At 39.5% G+C, this 13,190-nt stretch overlaps 1 protein-coding gene across 1 annotated transcript in view; it reads left to right on the top strand.

Annotated features, from left to right (window-relative positions):
- The window catches only part of LOC136176345 (ankyrin repeat domain-containing protein 26-like), a 92,764-nt gene that overhangs the window by 69,319 nt on the left and 10,255 nt on the right, over positions 1–13,190 (top strand). The window contains exons 20-26 of the mRNA XM_065946513.1: positions 2,466–2,617; positions 4,040–4,210; positions 5,653–5,686; positions 5,968–6,103; positions 7,789–8,002; positions 8,712–8,895; positions 12,014–12,970. Of these exons, the coding sequence (XP_065802585.1) occupies positions 2,466–2,617; positions 4,040–4,210; positions 5,653–5,686; positions 5,968–6,103; positions 7,789–8,002; positions 8,712–8,895; positions 12,014–12,970 (1,848 nt within the window). The remainder of the gene's footprint in view (positions 1–2,465; positions 2,618–4,039; positions 4,211–5,652; positions 5,687–5,967; positions 6,104–7,788; positions 8,003–8,711; positions 8,896–12,013; positions 12,971–13,190) is intronic.

The raw sequence follows: 13,190 nt of genomic DNA, 5'->3' as shown, positions 1-13,190 counted from the left end.
AATGATACAGCAAATAAAAAAGTAGGGGAGCCGGTAGTTACATTTAAAGTGAAAGACCAAGAGATTGATATGCAAATGTCACAAAATATGAGGCAAGATCCCACTAATCAGAAATTAGACATGGGACAGGCATATCATTCTAGTCTGTGGCTTGTCTACTATGGTAAGATGAAACATGTAATTCAAATAAAAGTTCACGTTCCCCTTGCTGTTGTTAAAATACTGATCTGAAAAATAAAGCAATACAGGACTGGTTCCAGAAGCCACTGCTTGCAGATAATTGCAGTGCTAGTGACAATAAAAGCATGGAACCTGAATTAGAAAATGAGAATTCTTCTCCACCTAATAGTCACAACGCATCTTAAGTGTATGTAAATGAAGAAATAGAGAAGAATATGCAGAGGTTGAAGAATGAAATAGACATGTTACAAGTAGAGTTGCTGGCTCTGGAAAAAGAGAAAATTCAACTTCCAAAAGAGGTGGAGGTTCATTTTCTCTTGCTTTGGTTTTTCTCTTTCTTGATGATCTGGTCCATTTTGGTTTTCCACTTATGAATAAAGCAGGGTCATTCAAAGAGGTAATTGTGTAGAAATTGATTATTATCTCAATAATAGGAATTCAGGAAACTATTTTCATGGCTTTTGTCCTTCCATCAATTCTAGTATCTAATTCTTCTCTGTCAGTCTTTCATATGGACTGGGAAACTCATTTAGCTATGTACTAAATGGTCTTCTGAGCCAGAATAAGCACCAAGGAAATTGCTTAAGACGTATAATCAGCTAGGGTTTTGCAGTGTTTTTCCCCTTTAACTCTGTTGGGTTAAACATAAGCTGTATTTCCATAGAATGGGAAGAAAGCACTTACTGAGAGATGGGACATGAACACGTGTTCCCTTTACGCTCTTCACTGTGGTTCAGCATATGTGACCTTCTCTGCTTTCCGCAGTCGCTGGGCACTTTGATTTCCAGCATGACCGCTTCAGGGTCTTTTTAACAACAAATATGTGTGCTCCCACATATGCTTTAATCAGCACTCTCAGATGTTTCTTTTGAGACAGAAATTTCCATTATGTTGTTTTCTAAAATGTGGAAAGTTTTGACATGTGTGATTTTCTTATATAGTGTGTGTGTGTGAGAAAGTTGCTCAGTCGTGTCCAGCTCTTTGTGAACCCTTGGACTGTAGCCTGCCAGGCTCCTTTGTCCATGGAATCCCCCAGGCCAGAAAGAATACCAGAGTGGGTAGCTGTTCCCTTCCCGGGGATCTTCCTAACCCAGGGATGGAAGCCAGGTCTCCCGCATTGAAGGTGGATTTATTTGCGCTCCCAGGGAAGCGCATAGGTACTATAAACCCTGAGCAGAAAAGAAAAAAAAAAAAAAAATTAAGTGTTTATCTACAAAGGAGAAGACTGAGTTTTTAGATGGTGTGAGATTTTTCTTTCTTCAGTAATAGGTTTTTAAAATTGTTTGTGTGCTCTTTTGTGTAAGAGGTGCTTTGACTGAGTTTGAACAACAGACAAAAAAACAAACAAACAAAAAAAATCCTCCATGTATTCTCCTGTAAAAAAAAAAAAAAAAAAGGAGATGAGCCCTACCCCCAACTAAGGCATTGAGTTACTGTGCCAATGTCACGCTTTTTACTTATTTGATTAATCTGATGAATTCATTTGGTAATATATCACATTCAATGTTCCAGAATTGTATCATCTCTTTTGGTGCCATAAAATGCTAGGGAGTGCCAGTTTAGGGGCCTTACACAAAACCTTGAACATTTTTTTATTTTATTGCTGTTTTTGGTAAATAATGGGGCAATACTAGGTAATTATTTCTATACTCTCTAGCTGTAAGGTTTGGTGGTTATTGAAGTGGAATTGGAAAGCATTACTTATATTCCAGAATTCCACACTCACTAACAACTCCTCAGTTTCATTCTGCTCCTTGTGTTTTGGTAAACTCTGGTTCATTTAATTTACTGAACACCCATCACTTTTTTGCTATCTCCTGGATCCAAGTGAAAAAAGAATTGTAAAAGGCAGAGGGGAAAGACATAGCTTCAGTGCAGAGAGAAGAATGTTTCCTTTCTGAGGTGCGAAGGTGTCACTTCCTCTACATCTGGCTGTTCAGTGGAAAATGCAGGTGGTAAAGACTAAAGAGAACAGATTTTGTGTCTTTGTCTTTTTATTTCTCTGTCACTGCCAGTCAGATGGGGAAGACTGAATATGAATAATTGCATCTTACTAAGAAAGCCGTTTTTGAAACTTTGGGAATTTTGTTTCTTTTCCTCAAATAGAAAGGAGCAGATTTTACAAAAATTTCAGTGACTTGTATGTGATAAAATTAAAATGAACACAAAAATATTTTTATCACTTAAATTCAGGGTGAACACTTGAGTCAAATAATAAAATTGAAAACAAGGATCTTTGTAATAAATACGTAGCAGTTATTCTTAGTGTTAAACTTTCATTAAAGGTTGAAGAAGAAAAGAAGCACAAAAGTAGTGAAGTGGAAGTATCAGACAATGTATGTGATGCTGCTGATGAGAGGGGATTGATTGAGCAGAGAAGGAGTGGAGGAAACAGCAATCAGGAGTTTCCTGCTATGCAGAATGAAGATTCTTATAGGTAAGCCTATATCAATATTTAACAGCAGGTCACTTATTTTCCTGTGAAATAATTTCTAACTTGAGCTAATGTTTGTGATTTATGAATTTTATATTTTACTAGGGATATAATTATTTTGAATACTCTTATCCTTTAGCCTTAATACTAGTTACTTTGTTAACATACCACCATGTTACTTATTAGAGTATTCTGTATTTGACTGCATACTTGCCTAACCCAGTGTGTTGTATATTTAAATTTATTTTATGTCACTAATGAACATCCTTTCATTTCAGTTTGAGGACTTCTTTCAGCATTTCTTATGAGGTGGGACTAGTGGTGATGAACTCCATCAGGTTTGCTTTGTCTGGGAGAGTTTTTATTTCTCCTTCATTTCTGAAAGACAACTTTTCTGGATAGAGTCCTCTCGGTTGGCAGGTTCTTCTCCTAGCACTATGAGTATGTCCATGGATGGAGGCCAAACTGCTGTTGGTGGCGGGAGAACCGATGAGGCATCGGTCTTTCAGCCATGATGCTACTGTCACCGCACTGTGCGGGTGGTTTAAAAGTAAACTCTCCTCCCCTGGCCTAATATTTCCCTGATTTCTTCTTTCATGGTATATGTGCCTCATGTCATTTGAAATACCGCCTGAATGAAGTGTTACTTTTTCTGTGAATTCTCTTTTTAATTTATTTCTGGCTGCGCTGGGTCCTTGCCGCTGCAGTGCTTGGGCGTCTCAGTGTGGTGGCTTCTCTTGATGCTGAGCGTGGACTCTAGGGTGCTGGGTTCAGTATCTGTGAGGCACGGTTTCGTTGCACCATGGGATGTGGGATCTCCCCTGACCAGGAATTGAACCCCTGCCCCCTTTATTGGTAGCACTGGACCACCAGGGAAGTCCCTAAGTTCACCATTATTATATTTAGTAGCAAAATAAAAAAATATGGTGTAAATCTACTTGTGACTCCCATGTGTAAGAGTCAAGGTGCTTAGCCAGTGGATTCCATCCGGGTTTCCAGTGTAACCCTTGAGGTTCTTCTCAGTGTCTTTCCAGATGCATCTCTCTACTTCCTTCCATGTATTCTGTGCTCTTCCTTCCAGATGCCCTGTGCCTGATGTTTGTGCTCACCTGCGAATCTCCAAGTGGAATGATTTTCTCCCTTTTCTGTTTCTCATGACCTCCTCTCTTCACTTCTTCTGCAAATCCTTCCTTATTTCACTTATCACTTTCATATGTCAACTTTTATATATCATATTGTATCATAAACGTATCTGTGTTTGAAGGAAGAATTTGTTTTCTTGCATATGGTTAGTACTTCATAACTATTCTGTGAATTAATCAATGACTTAAGATGGGTAAGAGTTGGAATTTTGTAAGAGTTGGTTTTTATCCTTTATCAGTTGAATTATTAGAAAACACTGGCTTTTTTGTGGACTTTTTAAAGCAGCGATCCTGGTGTGCCAAGGAAGGACGTAAAGAAAGAGAACAATGGCAAATGGACACCAGGAGGATGCGTGATTGCACCCGTATTTGAAAAGACCGATTCGCTGACTGGTGGTCTGCTACACGTGAACGATGACAGCATTTTAAGGGAAGTGGATCAGAGTGGTGACAGGTACAGTCTCCAGATTCCTTGTTTGTAGGGGGAGAAGTATTAGCACTGAGTTCTTCTGGAAATAGAGCAGCATTGTACAGTGCTCAGGCCAAGACAAGAGGTCGCTCACCTCTAGTGACAGACACTGCTGAAAGGTCACGGTGAGGACAGTGCCTCTGGCCGGACGTCATTTCAGTAAATAGCCCCCTTGGAAGCTGGACTGTAGGGAATGTTATTGGGACAGGCAGTGAAGAACTGGATGGTAACTGAAGAGGAATGTGGAGTTCACAGGTGTTTCTTGTTTTATGTTAAGAAGTGAGCTTTTAGAGTGTGTATGCTATTGGAAATGAGCCAGCAGAGGACGTGTTTATTTAGTTTAGTCTTGTCTGCATTTCCAACCCTAGAAAGCTTATTGATTGTATGGCATTATCTTTAAAGTATTATAGTAACCTAATTGTACATAATACTTCTGTTCATGTATAGTTTTATGGTAAGGGCTTGTTCATTGGTTCTGAAGTGTAAAATTCCTGTGTAATGGACTATGCAGATGATTGCTTCAGTTAATTTTATCATATATAGATTTTCACAAATTGCAAAAACCGTTTTTCCTGTACTAAGAGTGTCATTAACACACATTGTGTGCTCAATACATGTATGTCAGATGCATGAAGAAATAGCAGAATGGTGGAATGAATGCCTATTGATGAATTTCTTTACAAAAACACAGAACCTCATGGACAGTAGATTTCCAGTCTTATCTACCTCTGAAGTCTTTTTAATTTGTGAGAAATACGTTTTAAGATTTTTTGTATAGCTATAGCTAGACCTGACATAGTACTATAGATTCATTTGCTATCATATTACTTCAAAGGCTTTTCAGTCTTACTTTCTCAGCACATTTAGGAAGACCAGTGTTGACGCCGACTCCCTGGTTGAATTCTGGGAGGTTGGTGACGTGCTGAGGGACATGGGCACGTCCCGCAGCCTCGGTGTGTGCCCATCTCCCAGAAGGACTGTGAGGCCTGAATGCCTGCAAGACACATCAGGTGCTTCTAACAATGCATGGATGATGCATAGGATGTCCTCAAAAAGCTAGTATCTTGGTCATTCAGATGGGTTTCTTTCTTAGAAGGACTGGAAGAATACCTCCTAGACAGGTCACATTGCCATAAAAGTTAGTTCTTATTGAAAAGAACAGGTGCAGAAAACACTGGTATACTGTTTCCTATCACACAACGCAAGTAACTTTATGTTTTTCCTTTTCCTTGGATCTAACTTTAATACTTTATTAATACTACTGATATATTTTCTGTGTCCTTTAATGCTGCTCTTATTTATTTCTGCATCCTTTATAGACAATTACTTGCCAATGCAAAGAGTTTATATAAAACAGAAAAGTTTAGGTATTGTTTGTATTTTTGAATATTTACTATTAGCCTGAAAAGAATCATTTGTTCTTTTAGGCCTGCAAGGATAACACCGCATGAAAAGAAGAAGGTATAGTAAAAAAAAAAATGAACTTTCAAGAATATTATCCTTGTTGCAAATGCTTTGTAAAAGGAATAGTGGTAAAATAGAAAATCTTCCTTTGTTCTAGAGAGGTTGACTTTGAACACATCATCTAGAAACACTGTTGATAAAGTTATCCTTTTGATAAAAATCTCTTCGTTTAAGAAATGTCTGTTTTTGTTTGGATACAGAGATTTGTCACCTCTGTACACTTAGTATATTTTATACATATTTTAAGGACGTTGTGAAACAGTATTATTTACGTGTAGGTCAAAGAACAAATTAATTATGTGAACAACCTGGATGACTTAACTCAGTCTTCTGAGACTGTTTCTGAGGATGACGACATGCTTTACTCTACGATTTCCATGTTGCAAGTAGAACCTCTCGACGTGGGGTGTAAAGGTAGGACCGCAGTGTAAATGTTACCGGAAAGCCTGTCTGTGTATAGAGTAGTGATATGTGCACACCTTGTCAGTTCTGCTCTAGAGCCAGGGATATGTTACAGTGCTGTGCATCTCAGAAGTATGTTTTGCATTGAAAGGACATGAAGGTGAGTGTATCCTGTGAGCCACAGGCCTGTGATCCTCCTCACTCCCTGAACCTTCTGTTGACGCTTCTTCTTTCCTGTGCCTTCACCCACAGTCAGGTCAGCATCATTTCCCTCCTAGTAACTGAAATCATCTCAGGACTTCTTTCCCTGCCACTCCACCTGGTAGAACCTCAGTCTGCACAGCAACTGTAATTATTGCCTATTTTTAAGCATTCAGGTCTCATCATGCTACCCCCTTGCTTCAAGCCCAACTGTTGCCTCTCTTTGCTGCTGCCTTCTGGTTAAAGGTCACAGTTGTGTAGTTCCGTCTGGTTTTAGTTTTTACCCTTCTTTCTACATGAATTTTAGAATCAGCTCGTCAGTTCCCTAAACTGTCTGATGGTCTTAATGTTTTTGTTTTCCTTCAATTCAAAATACGTTGTCCCTTCTCTTTGCATTACCTCTTTGATCCAAGGGTAATTTAGATCCATGTGATTTAGTTTTCAAATATGGAGAATTTTCCAGAGATCGTTCTGTGCTCTTGCTCCTCATGATTTGTTAGGTGCATCCAGAGGGGCCCTGGGGCTAGGGCTGATTATTTCCTGCCCTGGAGGCAAGACCTTGCTGATGACCCTGTTCATTCTGCTGGCAATAGTTTTTCCAGCCTGGTTCAGGAGAATATATAGAATTACTTGGAGTGAGTGAGCACCAGGCACGGTTTCCTGTAGTCTTTTCATATGGTTTCGCCCTGGTCTCAGGTGGTTTCTCACACATGTGCACTGTTCGTCCCTCTGCTTAGTACCCAAGGGGCTCCTCCTCAGATCTCCAGGGTCGTTTTTCTGTGTTCCACTCTCTCCTCTCCATGGTTCTGACCTGCGATCTCTGCCCGCGTTGGTTTCCCCAGACTCTCAGCTTCATCACCTCCACTTGGGAAGTCTGGTGGACTCAGCTTCCATTCCTTCTCCCCTTGTGGCGGCCTGGAAATTCTCTCCAGGCAGTGAGCTGGGGCATTCCTTAGGCTAACCTCCTGTGTTTCCGGGATCATTGTCCTTCATTCCCTGAAGTCCTTTGTCATGAAATTCATTGTTTCCTGTATTTTGTCGGTGTTGTTTTTGCTTGCTGCACTGTTCCCTCTGTCTTGGTTAGAAACACATGGCGGCTGGAGACCGTCCACAGGGTTGCTCCTCCTCCTCTGCTCACCACTTCCTGCTCATCCTTCGTGTCTCAGTGTGACATCTCTTTCCCAGGGAGGTCTTTCCTGGACCCAGCCTGTGTCAAGTTCTGTTCTGTTATCATAGAACTGTCTCTTCTTATAGTATCTATCTGAGGCCATAATTATTTGATTTGTCTTTCTCTTGTACTAGACTTCAAGCTAAACTAGAGCCAGGGGCTCTTCAGATTTTATATTCAGATCTTAGAATAGTGTCTTCCACTTTATAGACACTTAATATTTGTTCAGTGCCTGAATGAGTGACTGTGAAAGGCACAGTTCTTTATATTCAAAAATTACTCACATAATTTTTTGTGTGTGTCTATCTTTGTTTTCTTCGTCATGCAGATTTTGGTAGCTTGTTGAAAATTCGGGATGCAGTTTTTTCCTATGAAAGATTAGTAGGTTTTCAAAGAAGTCACTGTGAACTACTTAGAGGAAAAATTTACAAAATGAAAAGTAAGGTTCGTGGGCTACAAAACGAGCTGTCAGAAACCAAAGAAGTAAAATCACAGTTAGAGCATCAGAAAGTAGAGTGGGAACGAGAGCTCAGCAGTTTGAGGTACCGTACATCTCGCTTTTAAAGAAATGTTTGAGCTGTTGTTTCGTATAATACTGCAGAGATGTAGGCGTGTTATAAGGACTAACTTATCCTCTTGGATTTTACAGGAGAGAAAACGTATTGTGGAGTGTGAAATTCTTGGAAATAATATAGCAGGTTCTTAACAGTGAATGCTTCTAATAGCTTAATGTATATTTTTCCAAATCATCATTTTCATGACCATACAGGAGTCCACCATAATGGAATCCTGATTAGTTATTTACCAAATTGACTTTCGGTTGTTTTTCACTTTTCTGTATTCTATTTAATACTGCAAGGAACATCTTTTCTATAAATTCATTTCTGCCTTTTCAAATTATTTTGAATACACTTTTCTTTAATGATATTGTGTTATTTCGTTAAAGTATGAGAAGTTTTAAAAAGGCTTGTGATCTATAGTTCTAAACTGTTCTTCGAAAAGTTTATGTTACTTTACATTCCCACCCACAGATGTATGAAGTAGCCATTTTTCTCAAGACAAAAGAAAAACAAAGTTGTATGCAATTTGATTCTTAACCCTGTGTATGAAAACAGTGATCATTATTAAGTGTTTTTCATTGCATTCCCCCCAGTTTTATTATTTTAAACATTGTGAAGTGGGAACGAAAGTTATTGCAGCAACAGCGAATAATCCCATGATTTTCTAAGAAGAGCTCTCTAAATTTTTCAGATTCGTCTTAAAGCAAGAAGAAGAGAAGAGAAGAAACACTAATATGTCATATGAAAAAATTAGGGAGCAGTTAAGAAGAGTAGAAGAGGAACATAGTAAAGAAATTGAAATGAAACAGCAATTAGAAATCAGTCTCCGAGCACTCGAAATGGAACTGAAGACTGTGAGAAACAGTTGGAATCAGGTAGAGCAATCTGTGGTGAAAACTTCAAATTTCTAAGACTATTTCTCAATATTATTTATAATGTCCCCATTTTTGGAAAAGTACCATCTTATTTAATGTTGTGCCATTTATTTAGTGTTACAGGAAATTTTAGGTTACTTCTTAAAAACAAAAGCAAAGAAATTCAAAATTCCCCAAGTAACAAGGCCAGAAATAAGAATTCTGTAATCCTGAAATGTTGGGTGCAGTTTTTCGATCAGAGGGAGGAAGAGGTCATGTCAGTAGCTCACACAATAGTTACTGAGAAACCACAGGGTTGAGATTGGTGTAGAAACTGGAGGTTAAGCTCTTCGCTCTCCTCAGGTAACAGATCCTTCTGCCTTGAGGACCATTGGTGAGTGAATAGGTCTAGAAGAGAAGGGGCATGGGGAGGGAAGATCGTGCCTAATTTTACATCAAGTTACCTCTGGCCTTCAATCTGGCAGGTGGCTGAGGGTCGTGGACCCCCTCCCTCTGTGCCGTTCAGTCCTCCAGTCCACGTGCCCTGTGAACAGCTCAGAGCTGGCTCCAGTTCCCAGCTGGGTTCTCCCTCACAGTAGAGTCCTCAAGGTCTGGTGTTTACTGGTGTCTTCTAGAGGTACAGGAATGCTCCCCGTGGAATTTTTTTTCCAGCAGTTGGTAGAAACCAAACACTCTTGAAGTTGATTGTCCTTCATTCTGCAGAGTTGTCGAGTGGCATCTCAGAGCAGAGGAATTCACTCCCCAGCCGATATCCCTCTCAGACACGGACCGGGTCTCATCCCCAAGGTCCTAGCAGCAGATCTCCCACAATGAAAACCTCTCAGGGAGAACTCGGGAAAGTCCCATTTGTAATTCACATGCATTTGTCTACAGCAGTCAAGTAGGGACATACAATGGCCTCGTTCAAGGAGAGGCCTTTATTATTTCCCATAGGAATTGATCTCAAACCTTTCACGACTGTCTCAAAGGAGCCGGGAGCCTGATTGCGCTTTAGGCCAGGCAGACTGCGTGTGCTCCCCACATCGACTGCGCTACCTGACCAAGTGCCTCTGCTCTGGGGTGAGCGTGTCTGTGACTGCATGCACGTCCTCACCTCCAGTGTCTAAATCAGAGTCCGCTTCTGGCTCCACTGTCATTTCTGTAACCTGTCAACGACCTTTTCACATCATTTACAGTTTCTCAGTTTGTAGATAACTGAGACATCCATTGTAGAAGCACTTTTCAACACTTAAAACAGTTGTTTCTTTAGAATAAACTCATAAAAGTGTCTCCCCTGTACCAAGGGGAAAAAAAAACACTTGCTACTAATAATAGTTATTCTGGGTTTTGGTAGTGAATTTCCTTCGTTGATCGATCATTAGGTTACTTTATCACTTCTGATGGTAAGGAGAAAACTATAGGTAGTTCAGAGACCATATTTTGGATGTCATTCTTCTACTTGTGAGAAAATGAACACTCTGCTCTGTGTAGTGTCTGATTTCAGTAGAAGGAACTTCTGAAAGCAGTGACAGATATGTCATAATGTATATTTAGTGATAGTTATTAAGTGTTTTTCATTGTATTTCCCCCATCTTACTAGGTTAAACATTATGGAGAGATAATGAAATTTATCGCAGCAGCAAATCATCTCATGGTTTCTAAGAAGAGCTCTCTAAATTTTACCTTATTTACCATTAGTGTATGTGCCATGAATGGAATAGGAGGCTCATTTTGTATTTATATGTTTGTACTAGAGAAGTAACTGTGGTTTGATGTGAGAGGACTAGTAGAGTCAGAGGACCTGGTGAAAAGCCTGCACCTTACTTACATTTTTAACTTCTCCCTTGCCAGAATCATCATAGCTAATGAGTTAATTGATGTTTGTGGAAGTACTTAGTACAGTTGTCAATAGGTGTAATTCTTGTAATTGCCTATTAAAATGTTAGAAGGTAGCATATTCTCAAGGAAAACCTTTGTACGAAATTTTATCTATTTAAATATATAGAGTCAACACTCTTACTGTGAAGCAGCTCTATAGGAGGTACAATTGCAGTGCTTACAAAGCTAGCAAGTGGTGTTGTTTATTGAATTATAGTTGATTTACAGTGTTGCGTCAGTTTCAGGTAACAGCACAGTGATTCAGCTGTATTTGTATGTGTGTGTATATTACATAAATGGGGCTTCCCTGCTGGCTCAGACTGTAAAGAATCTGCCTGCAATGCAGGACACCTGGGTTCAATCCTTGGGTTGGGAAGGTCCCCTGGAGAAGGAAATGGCTACCCACTCCAGTATTCTTGTGTGGGAAATGCCATGGACAGAGGAGCCTGGCGGGCTACAGTCCATGGGGTCGCAAAGAGTCAGACATGCGTGAGTGACTAACACACATACACACTCACTTAAACACACACTCACACGTACACACATATTCCTTTTCAGATTCTTCTTGCAGAATATTGTGTAGTTCCTTATGTTGTATAGTAGATCTTTGTTGTTATTTTATATCTTAAATAGTGTGTATATGTTAATCCCAACCTCCTAAGTTATCCCTTCCCCTACCTCCCCTTTCCCCTGTGGTGACCCTAAGTTTGTTTTCTGTGTCTTTGTGTTTTGTGAATAACTTCATTTTAGATTCCACATATAAGTAGTATGATATAATACTTGTCTTTGTCTGACTTACTTCACTTAGGGTGATAGTGTCTAGGTCCATCCCTGTTGCTGCAAATAGCATTATTTCATTCTTTTTTATGAGTTAGTAATTTTCCATTGTATAAATATTCCACATCAGATGCAATCTTTTAAGTGCAGTCAGATCTAGAAATCTTTTATTTTAAGCCTTCTGGGTTTATTGTAGTTCAGAGAAAAGCCTCTCCAGGGCTGAGCTTCTTGAAAAGTCTCTTGGGGTTTGTTTTTTTTTTTTACTTTCATGGATTCATTGTCTTCAATTAAAGTTTTGAACGTCTGAACATTTCTACTTTTATAAAATCTGAGGTTTGTATCGAACCTTATTTTTTCCAGTTGGAGACACACTTGGTGCAGCCTTTTCAGTGTATAAACAGACAGGATAATCTTTCATTTCAGAGGAAATCATGAAATATTACTTTATTGTGTACTGGCTAAAAATCTCCTTTTTTTCACTTAGGCTTCTGATGGTCATGAAGAAGCAAAAGACCTGTTGTGCAAAAACCACATTCTGCAGGAAGAAATTGCCAGCCTAAGACTGGAAATAGATGCAGTGAAAAGTCAGAACCTGGAAGAGGAAAAGAACTATTTTGAGGACATTGAAATTGTCAAAGCAAAGAGTGATGATGCTCAAAAGGCGGTAAAACTGACTGAGGAAATGTTAACAAAGACTGTATCCCAGGATACAGGCCAGCCTAATGTTCTGGCAGTTGAGAATACGATGCTAAAGTCTAAGCTAGAGAACAAAAAAGAAAGCAAACAAAGACTGGAAACAGAAGTGAAATCCTACCATTCTAAACTGGCTGCTGCCTCACACGATCATGATCGAGGTCAGACATCACCAAGAGACCTGAAACTTGCCTTCCAGAGAGCAAAAGACGAGTGGTTATGCTTGCAGGACAAAATGGAGTCTGATGTGGCTAACCTAAAAGATAACAGCAAGGCGCTTTCCCAGCAACTCTCTACAGTGGAGCGTAAATTCAATAAGCTAAAAATCAAGCTGCAGCGCACAAGAGATGATCTTAGAGAAAAGACCTTGACATTAGAACGTGTCCAGAGAGACCTTCACCAAGCAGAGTGTCAAAAGCAGGAAACTGAACACATGTATCAGAATGAACAAGGCAAAGTGAATGAACACCTTGGAAAGCAGGAATCCTTAGAGGAGAGATTATCTCAACTCCAGAGTGAAAACATGTTGCTCCGACAGCAACTGGATGATGTGCAAAACAAAGCTGACAGTAAAGAGAAGACAGTCATTGGCATCCAAGACCAATTTCAGCAGATCGTCAGAAAACTCCATGCTGAAAGTGAGAAACAAGGTCTGATGCTAGAAGAAAGAAACAAGGAGTTAATCAGCGAACGGAATCATTTAAAAGAGAGACTGTGTCAGTACGAAAATAGGAAAGCAGAAAGAGAAGTAAGTATCTAGAAGGAGAAATAAGTCTCAGATTTCCTGAAAGAAAATTCAAAGTTTTGAATTTGACTAGATTCTGGCTAAATGTTGAATCTAGTTGACTATAAAAAAATACACAGGCTGTGAATCTATGGTCTCTAATCCAGGCTAAAAGCACACCTTGTATCCAGCAAATAAAAATTAGACCCCAGAAATGCTTTATTTTGACTTGAGACATCATGTC

The sequence above is a fragment of the Muntiacus reevesi genome, chromosome 10, assembly GCF_963930625.1.
Source record: "Muntiacus reevesi chromosome 10, mMunRee1.1, whole genome shotgun sequence".
Lineage (NCBI taxonomy): Eukaryota > Metazoa > Chordata > Mammalia > Artiodactyla > Cervidae > Muntiacus > Muntiacus reevesi.
The sequence above is the reverse complement of the archived record's forward strand: the minus strand, read 5'-3'. Positions and strand labels throughout refer to the sequence as shown.